General features: G+C 37.8%; 1 protein-coding gene across 1 annotated transcript in view; it reads right to left on the bottom strand.

The window, feature by feature from the left end:
- Positions 1–320: 320 nt before the first annotated feature.
- CDH7 (cadherin 7) overlaps positions 321–27,999 on the bottom strand; it is a 94,740-nt gene continuing 67,061 nt past the window's right edge. Inside the window, exons 7-12 of the mRNA XM_068147677.1 lie at positions 26,734–26,987; positions 21,673–21,809; positions 19,621–19,742; positions 17,439–17,556; positions 13,888–14,139; positions 321–6,357 (exon numbers count right to left, since the gene is read on the bottom strand). Coding sequence (XP_068003778.1) covers positions 5,864–6,357; positions 13,888–14,139; positions 17,439–17,556; positions 19,621–19,742; positions 21,673–21,809; positions 26,734–26,987 — 1,377 coding nt within the window. The 3' untranslated portion in view covers positions 321–5,863. The remainder of the gene's footprint in view (positions 6,358–13,887; positions 14,140–17,438; positions 17,557–19,620; positions 19,743–21,672; positions 21,810–26,733; positions 26,988–27,999) is intronic.

Below are 27,999 nucleotides of genomic sequence, written 5' to 3'. Positions count from 1 at the left end.
AAGTAATTTTGTTTGCCTCTCAAGTTTTTCATGACCTCAAAACTCAGTGTAATTGTACATTTTATAGTATACTTGTTTCTTTTTCAGAATGACAAATTGCTACTTTTCTTTAAACCATATAAGAGTATTTATCCAGAAAAAATATGTTGCCATTTTGCATTGCATAATATTCTTTCATCCATAATCTCTAAAAATCAAAATGGATGGGAAACACCTTGGTATTGATGCATGCCACCACCTGGCCAGTAAATAGGATAAATTAAATGAGGAAAGATCTTAACATTAAATGAAGATTCCTATAAAGCCCCCCCTCCTTCAAGACAACAACAAACAAAACAAGTAAAAGTGAAGTTTTTGGTTGTTGTTTGGTTGGGTTTTATTGTTATTATTGTTGTTGGTTAATTCTTAGGGAGAACAAGAGGTTTCAGCTGTCATCAAGTTCCATGAATTCTGCAATGATTGTATTAACCCAGACACCACAATTAGTTGTCTTAGAAAAGCCTGTGATATTCATAGATTCACAGAATGGCTCGAGTTGGAAGGAACCCTGAGGATCATCTAGTTACAGCCCCCTAACACTGGCAGGCACACCCTCCAGGGACACCCTTCACTAGCCCAGGTTGCCCAAGCCCTCATCTAACCTGGCCTTGAACACCTCCAGGGAGGGAGGAATCCATGACCTCCCTGGGCAACCTGCTCCAGTGTCGCACGACCCTTACTATAAAAATTTTGTTTCTAGTATCTGGTCTACGCCTGCCCTCCTCAAGTTTCAATCTATTCCCTCTTATCCTATCACTACAAGTCCTTGTAAGAAGTCCTTTCCCAGCTTTCTTGCAGGCCCCTTTCAGGTACTGGAAGGGTTCTATAAGGTCTTTCCAGAGCCGCCTTTTCTTAAGGCTGAACAGTCCCCGCATTCTCAGCCTGTATACCCATAGGGGAAGGGCTCCAGCCCTCTGATCATCTCTGTGGCCCTCCTCTGGACCCACCCTAGCACTTCGATGCCCTTCTTAGATGGGGAGCACCAAAAGAGGATCCCACTGAGTCTCAGTAGGGATATAACACAGTAAGTACATTGTTTTTTCTTTTGAATGGAATTTTTGAGTGAGAAAAATATTCATCAGTTTAACTCTGTAGAATTCAGTAGATTTACACACTGGACTTGCCTTAAGCCTCTTCAAATGGGAAATCTTGTTATAAGCCTTCTTCAAATAGGTTAACTTTACAAGGATATTTTTAATAGTAAAGCCCATATGATTTTCAAGGCACTTGGAAATCCCAATTTAACATGATGTTTGTAATATTGTGGAAAGAAAGAGGTTGGACTAGATGATCTTTCAAGGTGCCTTCCAACCCCTAGCACTCTGTGATTCTGTGATTTCACCATAAGATGGGAGTGGTTTCAATGTTTGACACACATTTTAAGGAAGGATTGTGTCCTCTTGTTAGATGCTGGTGCTCTTCAGAAAGTGAAATAAATAAACTAAATGGGAAGCTTTTTTAAAAGGCCTTTCTAATTAGACTGCTTAAGTAATTTCATAACCTTTCCAGGACAGAGGAAACATTTCTTACATTTTACAGTATTTGATCAGTAGAATATACTTTATGATATTGGCTAAGCAAAGTAAATAACACTCAAAGAAAGAATTTTAATCAGATTCAAAGCTGTGAAAACCTATAATTATGGTATCTTATGGAGACAATTACTTAGTGTGTGTATTATGCTTAACGTGTGTACAGAGCAGTAACATCTTTCATCAAAAATAAGGGATTTCCACCTTTCTCCTTACTGCAACAATATAATCAGTAGGCAGACATAAAGAATATAACAACAAATGTACTTGATGATTTTAGAACTGTGCCACAGGCAGCATATCATAGAATAATTTGGGTTGAAAAAGACCTTAAAGATCAATTAGTTTCAACCACTCTATTACACGAGCAAAGACACCTTCTACTAGACCAGGCTGCTCAAAGCCCCATCCAGCCTGGTCATGTAACACTTCCAGGAAGGGGACATCCAAAACATCTCTTCCAGTGCCTCATCACTCACACACTACATCCTTCCTTACATCAAATATAAATATACTATCTTTCAGTTGTAAAAAGTCCTTCTTCAGTGTTTAAGTACTGAAAGGCTGCTATAATGTCTCCCTGAAGCTTTTTCTTCTCCAGGTTGAACCTGATTGTTTTGATGCAGATCATGATACAGTTCACAGAATTCCACCTCTTTAGCCTGTCATGTTCCCTCTGGATGATATCCCTTCCTTCCAGAGTGTTGACTGCACCACACAGCTTGGTATTGCCAAACTTGTTGAGGGTGTGCTCGATCCCATTGTCCACATCAATGAAGGTTTTAAACAGTACTGGTCTCAATAGTGACCCCTGAGGAACACTATTCATTTCTGTTCTCCACTTGGACATCAAGCTGTTGACCTCAACTCTTTCAGTGAGACTGTCCATCCATTTCCTTCCTTACTACCAAACAAGTGTTCTATCCATCAAACCCACGTCTCTCCAGTTTAGAGACAAGGATGTCACACAAGAGTGTCAAATGCTTTCTACAAGTCCAGGTAGATGACATCATTTCTTTTTCCCTTATCCATTAGTGCTGGAATTCCATTGTAGGAGGCCACCAAATTTGTCAGGCACAATTTGACTACCACCAATTTGACTGCAGGCATGCATTGGCTGTCACCAATTACCTTCTTATTTACCATGTGCCTTAGCATAATTTCATAGAGGATCTGTTCCATGATCTTATGAGGTACAGAGGTGAGAACGATGGACCTGTAGTCCCCCAGGTCTTCCTATTTCCCTTTTAAAAAATGCAGGTTATACTTCCTCTTTTCCCATCAGTAAGAACTTCACTGGATTGCTACAACTTCTTAAATACCATGGATGGTAATTCCCTTGCAAGCTGTGGATGTGTCTCATCAGGTGCCATGGACTTGAGTACTTTCAGGTTTCTTAGACTGCCCTGAACTTGATCCTTTCCTACTGTGTGTGGCCTGTAGCAGACCCTTGCTGTAATGTCACCTCTCCCCCCACCTTCCTTTCATCCTGATCCAATCAGCTCCATGTCCATACACAGGCAGCGCTCTATGCACTCCACCTGGTCATTGAGATAGGGGCTGACACCCACTCCTTGTCTCCCGTGTGTCCTTTCTAAAACATTTGTTCCGTTCCAACCCACCACTTATAGAAGCCATCCCACCCTGTCTCTGTGATGCCAAATAAATCAGAGCCCTAGAGGTATGCATATGTCTAACTTCTCTTGCTTATTGTCCATGCTATGTGTGTTTGCACAGAGAAACTTCAGCTGGGCCATTGATGAAAGTGATGTAAAGTATGCAAGAGTACTCATGGCAGTGAAGCATGTTTCTTTCCATAGAAAACACACCGAAAAAACTCAACCCTAACATAGTTTCATAGCAAGGGAGACTTTTTTTTTCCCCTTACAGATATAGAAGGTGGAAAAGCAAGGGAATTGTGCTGTTTACTCTGAACCACATTTAAATGTTCTTTGAGTGTTATGTGCTAAAATCAGCATTTTTGGCATCTTAATCCAGAGGCATGAATCATCTTCCCGCAAACAACAAGGAGATTAATAAAATACCGGTGTCTCAGCACCTAGCTGATTTAACACCTGCTTAACTCCTGCAGCATATCTCACTCTCATTAAACTACATAGACATCGTTAATTTTCTGTTTTCTTTTTTTTCATTTTTTAAAATTTTATTGAAAATCTTACATGTATGACTAAAAGTCATGGGAGATATCTTTCAGTTCCATTACAAAATCTGTCATATATATATATACCTATATATATATATTTAATACAGCTAGAAGCAAATCTACTGAATTATGAAACAATGATTGTCTACCAAAATGTAACTCAAATTCAATTTGTTGCAGATGACTAAAATTAGTTTGTTATCTCTGATGGAGCTGAAGGCCACTTTCACATAGTTAATCTATAGTACTGGGCTGCAAAAATTACAAAGCCTTAATGATAATTTCCCGTCTCCCCACCTGGCATCACCCATGCTTTAGGATTTTGGTACATGGATCCTTCTTCCCAAAAGAATGGTTTTTAGAGTGAGCATCATCCTCTGTGGAGTACCTTCTGTTCACACAGTCCTGCAAACAATTCTGTGTGCCTCGGTAACTGCAGGCATGTCAAATCATTTCAAGATAGGTACAAGCAAAGAAGTTTTGCAGGAGCATAGTCTAACCCAGAACTCATCTACAGCTTATCTAAAACAAAACAATCTGAAATAATACTTTAAAACACTATTTTACTTGAATATATGCCTTATTATCTAGTAATAAACCATGACAGATGAAGTATAAATATTGTCAGAATCATTAAAAAATTGTCATTCTAAGAAATCCTACTTCAAAATCATACAGTATTTCAACTAACAGCAGTTGTCATTCTGTTTTGGCACTCCTGAACCAACGTAGAAATGATGTGTAGTGAGTTAACACCTTTGTGGTAAGGAAAAAAAAATGATTTATGTGCAGCAGGACCTAAAGATGATTTCTGGAGTTAACAGCATTACGTTGCTTAAGGTAAGAAAGACATTGAAAAGAGTCTTTTACTGGGACTGATCAGCAGCGAAAGAGAAGGGCAAGGAGGAAAGGAAGGTGTTTACAGTCTTTGAAGCATATAGCATGTTTAACATTTAAAATGAAATCTTGCATTAAAGACACTCTCAGTTACCTCTGTATAGTCTTCTTCCAAAAAAATTCAGTGTACAAACCTTTTATTTCAATGTCTCAGACTTCGTAATGGTTCAGAAGAACAACTGCATGATCTTGGAGCTGCTCTCCTTTCTAATGATGAGTGGTGGGTGAGATTTCTTTACTGTAATTTCTCCATATCCATGCTTCATTTCCTACATTTATCTGAGACTGGAGAAAAATCAGCATGTTCTGACAAGTCTAATACCGCAAGGCAGTAAAATGGACCTGAATTCAATGGAGATTGGAGCTCCAAAATAAATATAACACTTTATGTCAAATAATAATAAAAAAGGATAAATTCTCCTGTACAAATCAGAAGAGATAATAAAAAATAGCAAATAGATAGCAACATCTTTTCTATACCTACACAGGCATCACAAAACTTTCCAACCATAGGAATACCCCTCCATATTTCTCATTTTATGTGGTTTGTAAACTACTTCAGTTTACAAACTGACAGCTGACAAACATTGTGGAATTTCTAAATACAAGCAGTAATATTTCATAAAAGTACCCAGGGTTTCTAGTTAAAAAGCTCTGAGAACAGACAGGGAGAAGCAAACAAAATGATCTCCCAGGCTTTTGTTTGTTTTTATGTCTGTCCTTTCTCTCTTGGCCTAGCAAGTTGCATGCATCATTGTAAAGAAAATCTGTTAAAATAAAACAACCACCTTTCATCTCTAAATACTCTATATTCTAATGTTGTATTGGATGATACATTTGTGAATTTGTTTCTTCTTTCACTTTTCTGATACCAGAGACTCTGTGTTCTAGATATAGCAATACTGTGAAGGCATCCACAGAGTGTCATTGGCTCATTGAGGTCACAGTGCTTAACCTACTCTTTGAGTTGCCACTGCAGGTATCTGAGAGTTGCTATCTATTTGAACGTGGCTGAGCATTTTATTTTATCAAAAAATGCCACCAAATGCTCATATTCTGTGTGGTCAGTGCAGTCCTTAGGACAAGTCTAATGAAGATATGTTCCACCAAGGCAAAAAAAAGAAACCTGCAAGGTTAAAAATGGAGAAATATTTACAACTTCCTTCAGTTTGTAAGGTTGAGTTTTCTATTTCAGTATTCTTCAGTGCATTGTCAGAGAAAGGTTCCAAGGCTATGAGTATAAGCAGTCTGGTCCAGTCCCATACATATCTGCAAGCCTTTTGAAGCGAGGGCCCCAGTCACTGAGGTAATCATAGTTCTGGTCAGAGTTTGAGCTGATGGAATCTAAGGAGCTGAGTGACTCTGCCACCGAGCCGTTCCCCTCGAACGCGTACGTCTGCAGGGAGTCATAGGGTGGTGCACAGGGGTCCACATCAGCTTCTTTTAGTCTTTCCCAGATAAATTCCCTAAAAATGACATTATCCGGGATGCTTTTAAAGGTTGGTCTGCTCAAGAACTGAATCTCAGGCGTCACATCCCTTCTGGTCTTGGTATCTCGGATGATGTTGAGGTTTCTCAAGGCAGCCATGTCAAAAGCCTCAGTGTCTTCTTCTCCGCCACCCTCATCATCATACCTGACAATGTTCTCTCTGATGTCTCGCTCTTCATCAAAAATCAGGGGCTCTTTTTTCCGTCGCCTCATGGTGACAATCAGCAAGACAAGAACTGGAACATAGAAAGACGGCAGTTTTAACAATGCTAAAGTTTCTTCATCTTTTTCCTAGTGGTGGAAGTACTCATTAATTTTCATGGCAAAGATCCAAGGAAATAGCAGGCAATTTGTACAGTTAGATTTAAAACCTAGAAGGGTTCTAAAACAGCTTTTAAACCATAAGCTTTTAGATGTTAAAGAACCTATTTCCAAACCCATTCTAGATTACCATTTTCATCTCTAATTTTATATCCTATGCTGTCCACTAAACATAAATTTTAGGACTGGTTCAGTTTGACTATTACAATCTCTCTCAGCCATGAAATAAAATTGTCATAAAAAAGAGGAGCTTTTCCTGAACTCTTAATTGCCCAAGTGATAAAAGCACATTTATAAAACAAAATAGAATTTAACAATCATGGTTTGGGAAGTGATCAAATTAAATTATGGTCAATCCCTCCTGAAAATAAAATACGTAAATGAATAAATAAACCATAGGTTGAAGGACTCTGAATTGTTAAGCAATGTGTAAAATAAACATTAGTCCATGGATAAAAAGGATCTCTATATGAGACCTCACTTTCTATAAACTGTAAAGTACTGTACTTGAGATTTATGGATCACTTCTAACAGGAACTGCTAGGGCTGGCGTTTATTGGATCAATCACTGCTAGAAATGTGATCATTTTAAAAGTTTTAATCTTTAAGTTTCTTTCAGCTTGAAAGCTAATTCTAAACTGCAATGCAAGCCAAAATAACTGGGAGAAACTAACTTAAGGCTCCTCTTGTTCAAATACTGTTTTGGTAGAGACACATCATTGCTGACACACAAAATACGGAAGCAGTAATACGAACACTGCACACATCTGTGGAACATGATGGAGCATGATTCATCCTCTTAGAAAAATCATTAATACTGTATTGTAGCATCTGGATAACATTTGCTGAGTTAATGATACTCCTAGGAAATAACAGGCATCTCTATGACTGTAAAAATAACAGTACATTGAAAAGTGTCATCCCACATTCAATTAATCTCTTCTGATTTTGTGTTTATTTTTAATCTTAAGAATATGTGATTCCATGCATTCGTGTGTCTAAGATTTACAAGCTTCTCTTACAATACTTTGATATGGATACCAAATACTTTAGAAACGTGGAAAAGTAAAAGCTGGTATAGATAAAATGAACCGTGAGCTTCTCTGGGTAATCTAAAAAGTGGCCTCCATAAATTGTATGAGGTAGGACTGCCATTCTTGAAAGCCTTTCTCTTCATGGAGGAGTTTTAAAAATCAATATCAATCCAGTCATTGTGAGGCATGATTTAATATCCTGATCACTTGGTTAGAACAAACCAGTCATTCAGAGACTGTACATGCAGAAAACTTGTATCATATGTCTACAGTTGGTTATGGTACTAATCAGAATTAGGTAAGGCATAAGATGATTCTAAAGGTGAACTCTGCAAATCTTTTTATTTTGCTTTGGAGCCATGAATGTCTGAAGATAAATCTGGAAAGGGGCCAATATTTTTTTCTGAAGTTTTTGACAAATACATTAGGCAATAGTTTTTCCCCTTTTTTTCAGTAGCTACCGGGCACACATCTAATGATCCATCTGCTAACAGATGCCTTGTGACACTCTATTACTGCAGCGTCAGCACCATTTTCTCACTTTTTTGCCCCTGGCATCTGCCTGATTCATGCTTTAGGTATAGACTTCAGAAGCCACTAGTTTGGGGCATTTTGCTGTTAACAATATTTACATAAGTGGCTTGACAATATAAGATTCTGACCTTTAAAGTGGCTCTCGTGAAACTTCAAAACATTTTGATATTTGTGTAATACAAATTGAGCTGTAAATTATACAGAGGAGAACACAAAATTGTCATCATAGAGGCAACAGTTGCACTCAACTCTTAATGTTTGGCCTCAATATAAATGATATTTTAAAATGGAAGACAAATTAGCTTGCTAACAATATAAACACACATTTAAGCCAAGGTCGCTATTGACAGAACTTTTTAATTATGTTTTTTAACATGTATTGCCACAATCTTTATTACCATATAAGTAAACAGCTAATCATTTCCTTCACTCAAGTGTAAGTGCATTTTCACACCACTCTGCTTCTTAACATACTTACTGTTGGAAGTTATATACCTGCCAATAAGTGAAAAAATATGGAACTTAGCTGGCAGCTCTACCTAAAGGTGCAATCAAAATGCAGATATAACAAATGTTTTAAACAGTATTGCTTGTACACTTAGTTGGTTAGGTGGTGTTGGATGATAGGTTGGACACGATGATCTTGAAGGTCTCTTCCAACCTGGTCTGGTCTGGTCTATTCTATTCTATTCTATTCTATTCTATTCTATTCTATTCTATTCTATTCTATTCTATTCTATTCTATTCTATTCTATTCTATTCTTCTATTCTATTCTATTCTATTCTATTCTCACACCTACTTGAAGCCACAAAAAATATTGAGTCTTTAAAATTTAAATATTGAAGCATTTAGATGACTTTGTTGGAGAACTAATTTCTATCCATTTGAACAGCTAAGAAAAACAAAGTTTAATCTCTAAGAGAACAAAGCTTTAGCTGCGTTGCATGTACTACAAAGACAATGTATTTTTAATCTGTATGTCATAGAAACAAAGAATTATAGAATGGTCAGGGTTGGAAGGTAACTCAAAAGGTCATTTAGTCCAACACCCCCTGCAGTCAGCAAGGGCATCCTCAACTAGATCAAATTGCCCAGAGCCCTGTCAAACCTCACCTTGAACATCTCCAGGGATGGGACCCCAACCACCTCCACCAACTACGTGTTCCAGTGTGTCCAATTACCCTCATAGTACAGAACTTATTCCTAACACCAAATCTAATCCTACTCTTCTCTAGTTTGGAGCCACTGTCCCTTGTCCTATCTGCAGGCCTTTTTAAACAGTCCCTCTCCATCCCTCTTGTAGGCCCCCTTCAGGTACTCCAAGGTCCCTATTAGGTCTTTCCAGAGCCTTCTCTTCTCCAGGCTGAGCAAACCCATCTCCTTCAACCTGTCCTCGTAGCAGAGGTGCTCCAACACCCTGATCATTTTCCTGGCCCCCCTCTGGACCTGCTCCATCCGGTTAACATTAATACAAGGCTTTCTTTAGTGTTTCTATGAAAATAGAAGTTACTAATAGGTTATACTCTGAAGTATGGAAGAAGACAGTGATGAAAAGATGTTATGTCAATGTAACATTCCATTGTTTTAATACAAAGAAAACCTTTAACCTCTCAAACATGACTGGATTATTTACAGGTGAATATTATTTCTTCTACATTGTTATGTATACATTTTATACTTAACACTTCTTACAGAAGCAATTATTGTGCCTGAAAAAAAACCAACAACCTTGAATTAAATTACCACATGATTTTCAGAAGAGTTAAAAAATTTGTACTTACTTCTCTAAAAATTATTATACACTCTAAAATAAATACAAACTGGCTTTTGAAATGTTCTTTTATTAAATAAACTGCAAGCACTTTTCAAAATGTTTGTGGTTTTGTTGTTTTTTACTTTTTATTTAAAGCTTAGCTTCAGTGAAGAGTGAATAATTATGCAGCTGTTTTGAGTAGTTAACAGCACTGGAAACTTCTCGTGGAATAAAATGTAGAATTTACTCACCAGCAGTCCATACGAGGAGGAAAAAATATTTTGGCAAAATATTTTTGACTTATAAAATACATTTTAGTTTGGAAAAAATAGTTTGCATTATGTTATAGGCAATTAGAATGAATTAGTATGATTTAGTAACATTCTTCTTGGTGAGTATATTGTTCCTATCTAAAACGGATTGCGTTCCCAAGTACAAATAACAGCGTGGAGAAATCCCGCTGAGACAACCTCAGTCAAGACAAATGGTTATTTATTAGTGAAAGGGATATCTGGGAAAAGAACAAATATCAAAGTACATCAAACTAACTTTAAGAGATAATAGCTTATTTGGAATTCAAGATTGTAGTGCCAGAATGCCTGTATCCCTGACATTTATTCAACTCCTATGCCTCCTCTGCTTTACAACTGGCATTCACATTGAGGTGACATTAATGAATCTGACTGGATTTGAAGTGCCCTTTAATCTTGGGTCAGGAAAAAATTTTGATCCTGTAACCTGTCTCCTCTTTTCACTGCTAAACTCTTAGACAAAAAGGGGCATCCCTTGTTTCCAGACCTGGAAGCACTTGCCAGCAGTTAGGTCTGTTTTTAATGTTGTGATAGTGGATCTTTAGGAATTTTTCTCAGAAGAAGAAAAATAAAGAGAAAGAAAAAAGTAAATTTCTAGTAGTAATCCTTTCAGCTGCTCCCAGAAAAATATCTTCCAGGAAAAAAATGATAGAAGAAAAGTTCAGGAACCAGACAATCAACACTACTAGATTGGGGTTTCACTGAGGAACAGGAATGTTTATACAACTCTTCCTTGTGCAGACTGGCACCTGGCTTGAAACAAAATGGCGTAAGGATACAGTACAAAAATAGAGGCCTCAAATCTAGGGCTAGCATAGAAACAGTCTAAAATGTGCTTGCAGATCTGAATTGCACCCAAAAGAAGCAATTTAGATTGGAAGTGATGAGAGCATCTACAAGTGTCTATTTGGATAAACACTGGTGAGGCATTCAGACAGCTAAGTTTGGAAATCCAATTCTCAGAGAAGTAAAAGTATTGGTTATAGGCAAGATTCCTCTTCAGTACCCAGCCCATTATTCAAACACTGTACCCATAGAACTTATCCTCAGTTCTTTACAAAATGCTTGTTTGGCACAGTCTAAAGAAGACTAAAATGAAATATCAGGTTCCTTGATTCACTGCTTCTATTTGAACTCTGGTGCACTTGAATAGAATAAACAAGTTATTGCCTGGTGCCTGGTATCATGCTGTGTCTCCATTCAGTTCTCTTCTCTAAGACATATGGCTCCTATTTAAGAGAGGCTTATGCCTAGGTCAGATTGGATTATAGTTTACAGCAGTTTCTTATGCCATCTTCAGAAACTTCCATTTTATATATAACAGAAATAATGAGATTTCCATTTGGGATGAAGTCTATTATTATTATTACAGAACATTTCTTCTTAAGTACGTTGGACAAAAGTTTGAAATGTGTTTGGTTTGTTTTGGGTTTTTTTCCTTCCCACTGATGCCAATACCAGTTGGTATGAGAGAGTTTTTGTTTGTATTTTTAAACTTTATCATTTAGCTTCATGCCCCAATAAAGTTCAATCAGGGTTTACAAATGACCTAGAAATGTTATTAGGCAAAACCAAAAAGTTTGAGAAATATTCATTAACACTTTTGACAATCTCTTCTATTTCTCCTTAAATCCTAAAGGCCTAATCACATGCTGAGTGAGTTTTTAAAAATCTGATATTGGTACAAATATGGAATATTCTGGAAATGCCACCTCCTGTACATAGCTAACAAGTAAGTTGGTTGGGTTCATTGAGGAGGTAGTGATTTTTCTTATTCTGTAAGAGGATCTCTTTTTTTGAGCACTTTAGAAATGTTGTAGGGGAAGGGACAGTTCCTTCTAATTGTTTACAGTCAGGTGATTCAAAGCCAATAAAAAGAAAAATCCAGTTGTTGAAATACTGCCATGAATGGAAGTTTGGACAAATTTCTTGATTTATCCAAATCACTTGGGAAACAGTGACAGGTAAATCACCACTGGGATTATACCAGCCTGAGAAGACTGTAGTTTTCTCTTTTCCCTGAGGCTGATATGGATAGCCAGAGAACAAAAAAAAATCTCATTCTGCCCCTGTACACTGCACTGGTTAGGCCACACCTCGAGTCCTGTGTCCAGTTCTGGGCCCCTCAGTTTAGGAAGGAGGTTGACTTGCTGGAATGAGTCCAGAGAAGGGCAACGAAGTTAGTGAGGGGCTTGGAACACAAGCCCTATGAGGAGAGACTGAGGGAGCTGGGGCTGCTTAGCCTGGAGAGGAGGAGACTCAGGGGTGACCTTATTGCTCTCTACAACTACCTGAAGGGGGGTTGTAAACAGGCAGAGGTTGGTCTCTTCTCCCAGGCAACCAGCACCAGAACAAGAGGACACAGTCTCAGGCTGCACCAGGGGAAGTTCAGGCTGGAGGTCAGGAGGAAGTTTTACACAGAGAGAGTGATTGCCCATTGGAATGGACTGCCCGGGGAGGTGGTGGAGTCGCCATCACTGGAGGTGTTCAGGAGGAGACTTGACAGGGTGCTTGGTTAAATGGGTTAGTTGATTAGGTGGTGTTGGATGATAGGTTGGACGCGATGATCTTGAAGGTCTCTTCCAACCTGGTTTATTCTATTCTATTCTATTCTAAAATCATTGTTTCATGGGTTGGTACCCTTGCTAACATGTGAACCTTCTGACGATCAGGAAGACTGCATTGGCTCTCCTGCAGATGCAGGATGATTGTTCATCCTTATTTCTCTATTTGTGCCTTTAATAATACCGTGTAGACATTATGTTTAAGGACTGGGCATGAAATGAGAAATGCTACTCTAACGAGGGTGTTCACACAGTTCCACTGTCTTCCACTATCTTTTATCTACTTGCAGATTCACTGCACAACATAAAATCCAACTGTGCAACCACTTGCAGAGGTAACAAAAGGTCGTTCCGTAGAGGATGTTCAATTAAATATAATTCCCATCAGTATATTACACCTCTTGTGTTTTCTGAATGTCTTTTGTTCTGGACAATTCAGTAAATGTTTAAAAATAATTATATCTCTGGAAGGGGGACACACATTGATAGTGGTTGTACGGCGAGTATGCTAAACCAAATACTTTAATAAACGGAAAGGAGAAGGTTGCCTATCTCTTAACTGTTACCTATGATGCAATGATCTTTGGTTTATTTTACTATTATTTCATATATATGTCTGGAGGCAGCTTAACATAGAAACAAAGTATCAGAATTTGAAAATCTCTACCTAAAGGTTTTGTGTGTCTCATGATAAAAAGTGCTATTAGTGTTCCTGTTTACAGAAATCGGGGTGAAGTGGTGTTGAAGATTATATGACAGAATTACAGAATGGTAGGGATTGGAAGGGACCTCTGTTGATCATTGAGTCCAATCCCCCTGCCAAGTCAGGGTCATCTAGAGAAGGTCATGTAGGAACACATCCAGGTGAGTTTGGAATCTCTCCAGAGATGGAGACTCCACCTCCTCTCTGGGCAGCCTGCTCCAGGGCTCCAGCACCCTTAAATTGAAAAAGTTCCTCCTCGTGTTGGAACTTCTCTTGTTCCAATTTGTGCCCATTGTCCCTCGTCCTGTCACTGGGTACCACTGAAAAATTCATGGCCCCATCCTTGAAGTACTGATTAGCATTGAAGAGATTCCCAGTCAGTCTTCTCTTCTCCAGACTAAAAGCCCCCAGTTCTCTCAGTGAGATATTCTGGTCATCTTATCATCTTTGTAGCCCTTTGCTGTACCCTCTCCAGCAAGTCATAGAATGACAGAACCATAGAACCATATATATTGCTATGTGAGGGTAACAGGAAGAAGACTTACCTAGCAGTGTCAGGACACAAGCCAATATTGCTATCAGAGCTCCAGTACTAAGTCCTGCAGGCAAGATATATGCTTCCGCATTGCATGTCTGAGCAATACCATCTGCATCACAATCACAGACTCTGATGGTGAGGGTATTAGTGCTACTAAGTGAAGGTGATCCACTGTCCACAATGAATATTGGCAAGTAGAAAACCGATTGTTCCTGTCTTCGGAACCCATTTCTTCTGGTTAATACTGTTGCAGTGTTGTCTAGATAAAGGGATAGAAAAGAATAAATACATAACATGTGATCTGTCTATATTACAAGCCTATACAATCTCCCACTTAAATAATTTATAAGCACATTTGCATTATTTCAATGATTTTATCTTTGCTGGATGTATATTTTTGAAGCAACATAGGCAACATCAGATAAGAATTGATAGCAAATTGAATAAGTGGATTTCTGTTTTCTACAAAAGACTGTCTCAAAATTCCAGAAGCATCTTTGGTTTTAGTTAAGCCCACAGTTCCACACTCTTGATGCATACTTGAAGTTGAGATTCTTTTGAAAAAGAAAAAAGAAAATTACTCCTCAGCGATCAGATTATTTCTATACCTGCTTCAGGTCTAATTTCCAAGGATTCATTTCAATTATATACAAATATAGATGCCATATTGGTGGAAGAAATAAGCATGTCAATAGAAGAATAATTTCTGAAGACCAACCAAATAGTTCTTGAGTGAAAAATAAAACAAACAAACAAGAAGTCGGTGCCCAAACACAAATAATTGTACATGTGAAAAAAACAAGTGCTTTTTTACCAGTCTCATGTGAGAGTCAAGATGACTAATATAACATCTAAAATATGTGATTTTATGTTGCCCTGAGCTGGGTGATTAAAAAGTCCATGTGTTCTACAATATATGTGCAAAACTCACTGTGTTCAATACAGGTTGACAGCTCCTGAGAGGTAGGGAATTACATCCCTTAGAATGTATAGAAAAGGCTGATCAATTGGTTTGTAATCTACCTATTTATCTGTCTGTTTTTTAGAGACAGACATATCAATTGTCCTGTGAAATTATCCTATTGTGTCATATATTACAACCTATCTGGCAGAACATGCAAGCACTTCTCCTTAGGAGGAGAGACTGAGGGAGCTGGGTCTCTATAGCTTGGAGAAGAGACTAAGGGGTGACCTCATTAATGTTTATAAATATGTAAAGAGTGAGTGCCAAGAGGATGGAGTCAGGCTCTTCTCAGTGATGCCCAGTGACAGGACAAGGGGCAATGGGTGGACGTTAGGGCATAGGAAGTTCTATGTAAACATGAGGAAAAATACACCGTGAGGGTGACATAACACTGGAACAGGCTGCCCAGGGGGATTGTAGAGTCTCCCTCTCTGGGAGGATGTGTTCCTGTGTGATCTGGTATAGATGATCCTGCTCTGGCAAGGGGGTTAGACTGGATGACCTTTCAAGGTCCCTTCCAGCCCCTAACATTCTGTGATTCTGTGATTCACCATAGAGCACCATATGGGGTATGCATACAATTTATTAATATCAAAGAGGCAGTTGCTGCTGTGTCTTGTAACTTCATTGGTTCTACCAGCATTGCAAAAAATCTATTATTATTCTTTACAGTGAAGGTGGTGAGACATTGAAACAGGTTGCCCAAGGGAGATCATTGATGTCTCCTCCCTGGAGGTGTTTAAGGACAGTTTGGATGAGGCCTTGAGCAATCTGGCCTATTGGAGGGTGTCCCTGGCAATGACAACGAGGTTGAAAGTAGATGATTTTCTGTGTTTCTAACCCAAATCATTCTGTGAATCTATGAATTATTTCTTTCAAATGATAAGCTCTCTGCAAGAGGGCCTGTCTTTTCATTAAATATTTTACAGTGCTTGCAACCAAGTTCACATTTCTGAACAGAGTCTTTTTCTACTGCATTTTTATTAGTTTGATCATTATTACTATTACTGCCTTCAGTTTCAAATTGCAAGCTGCTCCTGTGAAGAAAACTATGTCAGTAACTAGATGCAGGGTAAGGCAATAAATAGCTATGTGAGAGAACTTTATTATGTCACGTTATACTTAGTGAATGTTGTTCAAAGTCTGTCTGATACTGTTGAGCAGTATCCATTAGCCCACCATATGTCTGTTTTACTTATTTTATTAATAAGGATGGCTTTGTAACTCTGGTTTGGTACTGATGCATAAAAGAGCAATGCAAGTGTACCATGGTGCCTGTTTAGATCTGTTTGCTTCACCTAATAGCTAAACTGACTGATATATGCCCAGCTGCTGTACTATGCAGTGCAACTAACAAGAGCGTTAATTAGAAGTGTGTTACTCAGATACTTGCACTAATCAAAACGTGATGCCAGTTGGGAGTCTCTGTATCAGTCTTTGGGGAAATAATCATAAGAAGTCTGTCAAGATTGTAGACAGATTGTTGAAGAGTCCTACTTTTGAGCCACGAGCTGCCTGGGGCAAAAGGACAGAAAAGATATTTTACCCCTTCTCAAGGAGTACAGAAAAAATAAAAATGCTCCACACTGCATTGGAAGTTTAATTGGAAATTCTATTTACAAAAAGGCTTTCAGGTAAAAGGAACACATTCACAAATTAGGCTCAGTTCTTCACCTGAGCCTATGAGGCCAAAACCTTCCAGAGCATCAACCTTACTCATCCTCAGCCCCGAGAGCAGCCAAACTGCGCTCCCCTCGCCCCCTGCCACTCTGGGCCACACTAGACTCAGGCCAGATGCAGGCTTCAACAGGCCCAGTGGCATAGCTGCCTGCAAAGGTCAGGAAAAAACTTCTCCCCCACAAACCATAAAGGTAAGGCATGCATACATCCCAAGATGGAGAGAACAGAGAGCGCCTTGGCTGTACACTCCCTTAAATAGAGAAATACAGGCAAATGGAATAGAATAACAGATGACAATATCCTGGGATGAACTGCTTGTCTCCCTGGGACTCTCTGACATTTGGAGGACTATTCTTTTTGGTTATATCAATTAACTCTTGATTTTCCTGAGCCTACAACATGAAGGCATTCTTCAATAGATGGTGTACTTACTGAAAAGAGATGGTTTTCTAAATAAATAAGCAAAAACTACCAACCAACCAAACAAAACAAGAACCAAACAAACAAAAAACCAAACCCAAAACCTCTAGGTTTACCATGCACTCATTTTTTATACCCTGAGTTATGTTAATAAAACATGAATTCCTGGGCAGTTTTCAGTCACTGCCCCAAGGTAACATCTCATTTAGATAACAACCTATAAATACAAGGGAAAAATATAAGAAGAAAGACTTCTGGAGGGGAAAAAAAATAAAGGAGGAAAAAAATATTTAAAGCTGCTGTTTGGCTCAAGGCTTTTAATGATTCAAACAGCTTAATTCCCTTGACAAATAATCTACAGATAAAATTATTTGCTAGGCTGATTCCAGTTTAATTTATGACCGTACCAGAACAGAATTTTATGCAGGTCAGCAAAATATATTCAAAATGAAAGGTGTTAGTGGTGAATATTTACCTAAACAGAATATCCTTACCTTTGTTGTCCTGCAGTGTAAAATTGTGGTTATTTGCTGCCTCTGCTGTTAAACTGAAGTAGAACTGGTGGCCATTTGGTGGGTCATCTTTATCAACTGCACTGATTTTCTGGATAACCTGTTTTGATATATTTGGGCTTTATTAATTGGAATGGTAAGAAGCACAAATGCATGCACATTATACAACCTCTCTATTTTTCTGATCTCCTAAGCCTGTACAGACACTATGAGAACTAAAACATGACTCAACTCTTTATTTCCCTATACCAGCTGTATTGGCCTCTGAGAAAGCTATGTCCTGTCATTCACCAGAGGTGGAGTATAAACTGCATAGCAGTGGAAGAAGTTTATCTTCTGGACATACATTACCAGGGGCTGCAAAGTTTTAAACCTTCTCAAGGAGATGATTATGCTCTTGTACACTTTAACTCAGGTATCCATTTCTGATATAATGAAGAAAACCAAACACACAAGTACATAATTATTTTCTATGATTTCTTTTTTATTGTTATCATTATTTTCTCAAGTTTTCTAAGATTATGTGAATCCCTCTAAAGAAAGGGTCACCATTTTGTAAAATCCATAAAGAACGACTAATCAGAGCTAACAATTCTGATGAGATCACAGGGAAAACACACATACATACAGGGAAAACACACACACATAGCCTGCATGTTCTGTGTTTCTCATGAACACAAACTAAGAATCACAGTGTTTTCTGTTAAGGATTTAAATTATGCTGTGATTTTGACATTTGCTATAAACAACATCTGTCACAGGAAGGACAATATTCTGGGAGAAGGCACAAAAGTGCACAGTCTTCCAGGGAATACATAGGATCTATGTGGGTGAAGCACATGCTAGAATTCTGGGACAGAGCAGATACAAGGAGCAAAAAATAAATATATATATAATTTTTGAAGCTTGACAAAGTAAAGAGGTAAAGTGCAAAAGAGAGACAATAAGGATAAACAATTCCACAGGCTTTTAGTTGAACCTAGGAATAACTGCAAGACATCCGGGGAGTTACAAACTCTGGGGAATATGGTAGGGATACTTCTCCCTTGTGAAACTGTAGCCATTCAGCCTATCCTTCCTAAGTGAAATAGAAGTGTGTACTCATTTTAGGAATGATAATCCTTTAGTTTCAGAATAACCACTGTGATATAATTTCCCAAATCCCTGTAAAATTTGGAAGAAGTATCCATTCTTAATAGTATTCAAAATTAGATGAGTTTAGCAAAATATGTCAGTTTGTGGTTGTTCATCCTGCAGAAGAGATGCTTCAATATTCACAGGGGGGGGCTATAAAAAAAAAAGATGAAGAGCAACTTTATAGTAGGGTGTGTTGTGATAGAATGAGGATAATGGCTTTAAACTAAAAGAGGGGAGATTTAGACTAAATAGAAGGAAAACATTTTTTACACTGAGGGTAGTGAAACCCTGGCCCATATTTGCCCAGAGATGTGGTAGATGCCCCATCCCAAGAAAGAATAGAATAGAATAGAGTAGAATAGAGTAGAATAGAATAGAATAGAATAGAATAGAATAGAATAGAATAGACCAGACCAGGTTGGAAGAGACCTTCAAGATCATCGTGTCCAACCCACCAACCAATCCAACCCACCTAAAACAGCTAAACCATGGCACCAAGCACCCCATCAAGTCTCCTCCTGAACACCAATCCAACCCACCTAAACCAGCTAAACCATGGCACCAAGCACCCCATCAAGTCTCCTCCTGAACACCTCCAATGATGGTGACTCCACCACCTCCCTGGGCAGCCCATTCCAATTGGCAATCACTCTCTCTGTATAGAACTTCTTCCAGGTCAGGTTGGACAGGGCTCTGAACAATATCTGGTTGAAGATGTCCCTGCTCCCTGAAGTAGGGTTAGACTAGATGACCTTTAAATGTCCCTTCCAACCAAAAACATTCTGTGGTTCTATGATTCTATGAATAAGAAAGAGATTTTAACAGTATCTTCACAGGTAAGTTTTACACCCAAGTTGTTCTCTTCAAAGGTATGGTGAAGATGTGGTTTAATATTTGCTCATGTTCATCAAAGCATCAGTTTTACTACTGTAAAATGATTATATTTTACCTTAAAGCTGATAGGCTTTCATAAGGAGTGAATGCCTATCTGATAAAGGCAAACATTTAACAATCTTTCAAGCCATACCTGACCAGCTTGAGCATTTTCACAGACAGTTGTCTCATACTCCATGGCAAACTCAGGGGCATTGTCATTGATGTCAAGGATGGTAATGGCTACATAGCCTCTCCCAACCTGTGCTGGATTCTCTGTACAAAAAGAAGCCAACACAACAATCAAGAAGAGCTCCTTTCTTTGGGTCAGTGCATTTTTCATTTGCGTTCTTCTTTTGCATACATGTGTCAAATCAATTGCAGTGCCCTCCTAGAAAGGCAAGGAAAGTCCTTGGCTTGATCTACTGGACCTAGTAGAAACAATGTTTATATGTTTCAGCCACTTCAACTACACTAAGATTTTACTCGCAGGGATAACCTGAAAATCTAACTCACTAATCACAGCACTGCATCACATTGTATGGAAGGATAAGAGCAAGCAGATGTAAATCCATCTCCAGGGGGTACAGCTGACAACAATATTCATATTGAGAACAATATGGGTATTGTAAGTCCAATTTTTTGTTATTTTTTTTTTAATTCAAGTTGGTCAGGTCACAAAGAAGTTAAAAAAAATAATTCCATCAGCTATGTATAGCAGGAAAAAAAAAAATAATGAGGAAGCTCTCTGCCCAGACAAATCCCAAAGCTTTTAAAGTGCACACACAAGTATTGCAACCCTCTCATTACATGTGGAACACCTTAATATTGATTCATATGCTTAAACTGATGCACATCTCTAGCTAAAAATTGAATCTATTCAGGGTTCAATGTCATCAATTCATCTCAAGGAGTAGATATCTTTGTAGTCAGCACATCAGTGTGTGCAAAACTTGCTTTGCTAGTAACAGTTCTGTTTTGGACCACGGGAAAGAGGGATTGTATTTGTGGCTTTCGTTTTTTTTACCGCGAGAGGTGATATTAGTGAAAGAGCAAGGCAGAATGACAAACCTTCAAATGTGTTTCTTTTTATAGGATATTGCAACCATATTTTAGTAAATCTTACAACTAGCTAATGTATCCACATGTAAATGACAAAAAAAATGTGGGGTTTTGTTGTTTTTTATTAATCTGCATCTGAAATGCCAGAGGAATAACAAATCTTGACACCAACTTTTTCATCTACTGGCCTAAGATTATTGAAAACCAGGGAGACTATGAACATAAATTAAAGTATTGTGAAGTACTACTTGTGTGCCTAGACTCTCACTTGTGTCAGCTACATCCCTTGGCTATCTTGTCAGATTTGTTACAACCCAGGAAATATTTTGGTTTCCATGCTGGCCTCCTAGGTTGAAACTCCACTCCTGAGAATATGAGATAAATTCATTCAGACATTAAATGATGAATGCGAGCTTTCAGGTTAAGCATTAAATTAACCTCACTGAAAGTGAGAAGTAAGGATTTTTAAAATAGCAAGCCAGAGAACAGATAACTCTTATTATCACATCCCAACAGAGTAATAGTAAGGATGGAGTTAGATGAAATAAATTCTTCAAATATAAAGGCAAAAGTATCTATTTTTGTCCACAGAGTAGATTCAAAGCTGAACAAGTTTAGGTTTAAACTTGCATTAACACAATTCTTTTTGTATGTGCTTAATGGGTTCAATTCAGCAACACTTTCCATCTTACACCAGAAAAGATAACAAGTACAAAATATCCTCTACAGTCAGGAAACTGAAACCACACAAGCATTCTCATCCCCTTTCCTTCATACCTTTTAAGATTTGTGTGGCTGACCAACAGCAATCAGCTCTAAGTGAGTGCCATCAGCCTAACTGCTTTCCTCTATACTCCATATCAGTTTTCCCCTAATGATACTTGGTCGGAGACTGCTGACTTAACATATTTCATCTTCCTTTGTGTTTGTTTTTCAGAAGTCAAAAGACTGCATAAAGTATGAGGCAAAGGAAAGGACAAATATCTAATCTGTAGTATATCTTTATTTTTTATCACACAGGTAAGAAGTTATTTTTATCTGCCATGATTTGAAATTGTCATTGTTTCTTCTAACACAGATGATCACAACCATGCCTGAAGTTTTACACGTAGACAGACAATAAGATCTTTAAATTATTACTTACGACTCTCCATAGCCAAAACTGTGATGTTATGAACGGCATTAGTTTCCCTGTCCAAAGATTTGGCAGTTGTAATGACTCCACTGTTGGCATCAATATTGAAATACCTCTCCAAGTCTGTGTTTCGATCTATTGAGTACCTACGTGAAGGATGGAAGAAAACTTTTGATTTATGTTTAATTAGAGCTTGCAAAAATACTCCATTGATTTCTTATTAAAATCCTAGAATAGCTTAGGTTGGAAGGGACCTTAGAGATCATCTACTCCAACCTCCCCACCATGGGCAGGAACACTTCTCAAATAGATTCAGCTGTTCAAGGCCTCATCCAATCTCGCATTGAACACCCCTGGGGAGAAGTCATCTGCAACCTCCTTGGGTAGCCTAGTCCACAATCTCAACAGTCTAAACCTACTCAGCTTAAAAACATTCCTCCTTGTCCTACTGCGGGACACCTTTATGAAAACTCCCTCTTCAGCCTTCCTGTAGGATCCCTTCAGGTACTGGAAGGCAGCTATAAGGTCCTCTGGAGTGTTTCCACTGTTTCCCCATTTTGAGCTTTGTTTTATCCTGTTTCTCTGGGGTGTTTATTGAAGCAAAGCCATATGCAAAGGTGAAAGAGTTACAGAGCAACAGGTGCTGATGGATGGGCTCCATTCTCTCAGTATCCTCTTAAGTGAGTTCATCCTCTCTCTTTTCTTTCTTCCTCTAGTGTGAGGGGATTTTCATGTATTCATGGAATAGCAACACAGGGTGGAAGTTCACTCCATGGCTGCACCAGTCAGATGATGCTCCCATGGGGACTGGCAGTCAAAGCACAGAGCTTTCTATCAGGGGCAGAAGAGCCCCTGACTCATCCAGGGCTGCAGGGGCAGGGAAAAAAAAGAAGTATGATGCAGAGTAGGTCAAGAGATTGCATGTCATCACTGTCAGCTCCTGATGTTTTACTGTCATTACACAAACACAGATTCATGCCCTTGACTCTTTGGCTTAATGTATACTTTATCTCTAAATTGTTTCAGGAAGAGGAAATAAGCTCTTAACCAAACAGAAAATAGCATAAGGGAAAAGGTCAGAATGCCTGCGGGTGTTTTGCTTGCAACCCTTTTAGGAGAAGGGGACAGTTGATTAGGCAGATTTGGATTTACAACTGGAAATTTCTTGACATTTGATCTAATATTGGGCCATATTCTTGCGCTCTCCTTTAGATCAAATATATGTACTCCACAGTACTTCTCACGATGAATTAAAATGTCCAAATAATACCAAATGTAATCACTGAGATTACTATCACTCCGATAATTTATTAGATTGTAGATATAGCAGTAAATAAATCCTTTTGGACAACATGGAAAGGAAGAACTATGGAAGAGAGTTAAAAAATGGAAATCCTAGATACAATGATCTTCTGGCCCTATTTGTTCTGTGCTGTAATATATCAGCTTCTACTTTGTTATACCGCAGTATTTTGATCTATTCCTCTTGGCTGCAAAATCTTAGAGCAGATTCTTGTTACATAATTAGTTTTGGCTGTTGGTTTGTTTTTGTTGTTTTTTTTTTTTTTTACTGTATTATGTCACAGTGAGAGAAGGAAAAGGGTTGTAACAACAACAGTAACAGCAGTTTTCATGGATTAAGGTTTTCTCTTCCCTCTTACCCCACCCTCACCCCAGCCCCCTCCCCCATTATATGTTGACTGTAATTAATTTCTTACTTTATTTGATACCAACATATATTTGGTCAGCAGTGCTCCTCAGCTGTTCTATGGCTGACAAGTCCCCCCATGAGACAATGACTGTCACCTCTGTTAGCTAGTCAGCCTTGGCAGGCCCTGTAGCTAGGATTCAACCTCCTGCTAGCACATATACTTCCCAATTATTAACACCATCACTATACAATTTGAAGAGCCAGAGACCTTTCTTTAAAGAAAAATATAAGAAAGGAAAAAAGAGAAGGAAGACAAAGGGAGAGGTCTGAAAGACAGAAAAAGAGTAAATAAATTCAAGAAAGAAAGAGGGAAAGAAAGATGGAGGGAGGCAAGCAGGAAGACAGGAAGGAAGGAATTATGAAGGAAGGAATAGGAAGGAAGGAATTTGAAAGGAAGGGAGGAAGGGGAGAGGTAAAGCGAACAAGTTACATAAATTGGACAACAGACTCTTATGAAACAAGAATAAAAATCATATTTATGAGTAGGAAACGAGGACTTTCTCTTAACTTCTTTGCAAATGTTACATCCATATTCAAATTCTAAAAAAAAAATAATAATATTATTTTAAATACTTTAAATCCTTTAATTCCTTGCAGTCTTTAATACTAGAAAATCTTTGAGCTGCAGGAGTTTTAAATCCTCGATTTAAGCTACTTCAAACATCAATAGTTCTCTGGTCCATAAAAGATAACCTCTTATTTTTAAAATATTTATTACTTCTTCCCTTCCCCACCAAGCATTGTCAAGGTTTTAATTATGTCTGGACTTGTAATTTCAACATCTTACTAATTGTAACAAAACTAATTTTTAATCAATATCACTGTAGTCTAATGTTTGGAATTTGGAATGCTTATGTATAGGTTAATAATTTAAACTTCTTAAATAGATCATGAAAAGTATTATACATTAATCCTCCTTAACACATTCCAATTTTAGGTGAATCAGGCTCTGATGTCTATCATAGCAGATGCAGGACAGCTTTAAATTATATGATGTGTCAGTCCCACCAACAATGTATATAGCAGGCTCACAAGCATTCAGCTAAACTCTCACTATTTTTCTTTTTCCTCTCTCCATTCCCAGGCTTTGAAAAAGAAGAAATCTCTAAGATGTTAGTTCAGCAGGTGATAAAACTATTTTTCATGTTGGAATTGTAAAACTTAAACAGATCGAGGCAAATAAACTCATCCTTATGTTTATACAAGAGTCAAAAGCATTCTGAGCATAAACTGCATTTATGGAACTGGATTTATTTCTACTTTACATGATTCTGCTAAACCAGATACCATACACCAGATGCTAACAGCAGTGCCAGAAACACTGCTACAGCAAAGAAAGAGCTCAGCAATGATAAATTTCACAAGTAAATCCGTGCCAACTATCCATCCAGGACTTGATTATACCTGATACGAATCAGGTATATTTTAAATAAGTTGCAAATGTAAAAAGAAAGAAAGAGAGAGAACATTTATGTCACCTCTAGGAGTGAAGCATATGTTTTATTTCTACATCTTAAGATTGCTGCTTTAGAAATGGCAGCGCTAGATTAGATTAGATTGTGCAAATCTCAGGCAGTGGATGTCTGCAGGCGTCACATGCCAGCCACAGGGCTCACCATAAAAGTGAATGTTTTCAGCAAATTTTATTCAATTCTTTGTTACAATAATTTCATAAAATAAAGTTTTTTTCAGCCTTGAGAAGGCTTAGAGGAGACCCTATTAGCATGGACCAGTACATATAGGGTGGCTACCAGGATGATGGAGACCTCCTTTTTAGGAGGAGTCACACAGAAAAGACAAGGGGTGATGGGGACAAGTTATTGCTGGGGATATATTCCCATTGGAATCTAAAAGAAGATTTTTCTCCATGAGAAGTATTGGACATTGAAATGATCTCCCAAGGGAAGCAGTGGATTTGCCTATATTGGTAAGCCTCAGCTTGAAAGGGTGCTGGGCCATCTCATTTCAACCACACTATCACCAAGACAGGTTGCATCAGATGACTGTTGGGGTCCCTTCCAATGTGACAGTCTATGATAATGAAAATTCATTCTCATAGCATGAAAGTAAAAATAGAGCATCACCACAAAAGTTGACATTGAAACAGGTTCTGTGAAGTTCTTTTCTACATATGCCCTAAATGAACAATCATAACAAATGAAACTTAGTAATAATTTTTAACTGTGTGTGTTACTCCTCCTGCAGATGTTTAAGTTCACAAAACTCCTGAGTCATAAATACTACCCTCTAGATGCTTTCCTGTTCCTTTGACAATCAATATTACTATGCTGCAATAGACAAGTAACATCTCATTACTGTTTTAACTTCGGTGGTGTTTGTCCTTGAGCTTTGACCTTAGGTACAAGCAAAGGTAAAATAGATTCTTGATGAGTTTTTATGGTTTCTTTATGATCCTAGATATCAGATTGTGAAAGACTTGCCATTTCATCACACATGGAAAACAAAGAAAGAGGGCTTTCACAGTTTTCACATTTCTAGCATTCATCTCTCTTCATATCTGAATGGAAGATATTTAGTTTCAGCAGAAATTACAAAAGCCAGAAAATTATTGCCTTTAACCATAATGTCTAGGACAGGACCTGCCTTATCCTATCCATTTCTCTCACATAAAGGATTTTTTCAAATATTTTTTGTATATTGAGACCTCTGGTCTGGTTTATCATGCAAGAGTCTATGTGCTATTACATCTCTGTAGATAGTGAACAAAGATTATGCATACAGACACTTTATATACATATATTTGTTCTTTGGTCCTGATTGGTTTAAGAGACCATAATTTATTATAGATGATAGTAGAGTCTTCCTAAACTCAGGGATAAATAAATACATATAATATATTGAAGATTATTTTTACTTATGGAATCCTGATCTTGTATCTTCTCTTATTTGTTTTACTGATTTTTATTTATTAATGTATTTATTTTCTAAAGGTTCTGTAGTTCAGGAATATTAAATCTGAGTCTCCCTCTACAAGGGAAAAAAAAAGGCAAACTAAATCTTTTCCCAAGGAACTAGTGATAGAAGAAGAAGGAATTGCCTCAGGCTGCACCAAGCAGAGGATTAGGCCTGAAAGTGTTGTCTGGCATTGGAACAAGCTGCTGAGGGAGGTGGTTGAGTCACCATCCCTGCATGTGTTTAAAAGCCATGTACATGTGGTGCTTGAAGACATGGCTTAGTGGTGGATTTGGTAGAGTAGAGTTAATAGTTGGACTTGATGATCTTTTCCAACTATGATTCTATGATTCTAATTCCATCCAGTGTAACCAAAGACCCTCCCACAATAAAATAAACAACTTCAATATGGAAGTTAAATAAACAAACAACTAAGACACAATTACCTAACAGGACTATTTGAGGCATCTGGATCATGGGCTGCTACAGTTCCAATGATTGTGCCAACCTTTGCTGCTTCAGACACCACCATGGAGTACAATCGTGAAGTAAACACAGGTGGTTCATCAACATCTTCTACAATTATCTTCACTGTTGTCATATCACTGAAGGGCCCCAGGCTCAGGAAGCGAGGGTCAACGTGCATGTTAGCTGCTTCTATCCTCAGGGTATAGCTTGTCTTAGCTTCAAAATCCAGCTCCTATGGAGGTAATGTTATTTAGACATTTTATTATGCAGTAATGCTGCGGTAAAAATGTTTCACTTGCAACTGTCAGTAAGTACAAAATAAACTTTGCCATTTGTATCCAACTAACACTTTTGATTGGCAGAACAGAGTTGATGGGTCCTTTTCTTTTTTTAGCTTAAAACACTGTTTGCAGTCTCTCATTAGTGAATATTCCCCAATGAATCTCAGAGTGAAAACAGTTGTACCCTCTCAATGGAACAAGAACACTTTGAATTAATAGCAAAACTTTCTCTAAATTCTGTGAGGACCAAATTGTCTCTTTTTAGTTCATCATTGTGAACAAATATGTTTTTCTGCTTTATTCATATTTTATCTGAGGTAATGTCAGATACAATATGCCAGACTACCCAGATACAAGAGCTTGATATAATATTGGTTATTGAATATATCTCATTCAGAAAACTGTGAGAAGTTTTATGTTTGGCTTTTTTCATATAATTGAGATTGACAATTCAATTATTACTCCAAGTTTCTGTAGATAATGTGGCAGTTTAAATACATTGCTTGTATGGAAATATTTCATATTGAAGTGCAGTGTGGAGATTGCTCTAATTCATTTCACTTATTAAACAAAATGCACATTATTGTTTTTCACTTTCATTTTTTCTCTCTAATTTTCTTTGACAGAAGTGCAGCTTCCTTTCAATTAGCATTGAAAGCTACCCCACACAAATAATAAGTCTTCAGTGATCTGGAGGACTGTCTACTAAAGAAAAATATTTTGGATACAAAAAGAAAAATGTGATCTCACAGGCAATTATTGAATGAAAACACCATGCTCATGTTAGCAACATTTGCCTTCTATCCGCAGTCTTTCAGCTCACACCAAATGCCCAGCAATTCCAAGGTTAAGCATTAAGAACACCATTAAGATCCAAATATTTCTGATACTGCATTCTGATTACTCAACTACTTTTGCAAACTATAATTCCAAGTGTATAAAACAGATTTAAAAAGGTTTTCC

The sequence above is a fragment of the Melanerpes formicivorus genome, unplaced genomic scaffold, assembly GCF_026170545.1.
Source record: "Melanerpes formicivorus ecotype bairdi unplaced genomic scaffold, bMelFor1.0.p_v2 SCAF_15, whole genome shotgun sequence".
Taxonomy (NCBI): domain Eukaryota; kingdom Metazoa; phylum Chordata; class Aves; order Piciformes; family Picidae; genus Melanerpes; species Melanerpes formicivorus.
The sequence above is the reverse complement of the archived record's forward strand: the minus strand, read 5'-3'. Positions and strand labels throughout refer to the sequence as shown.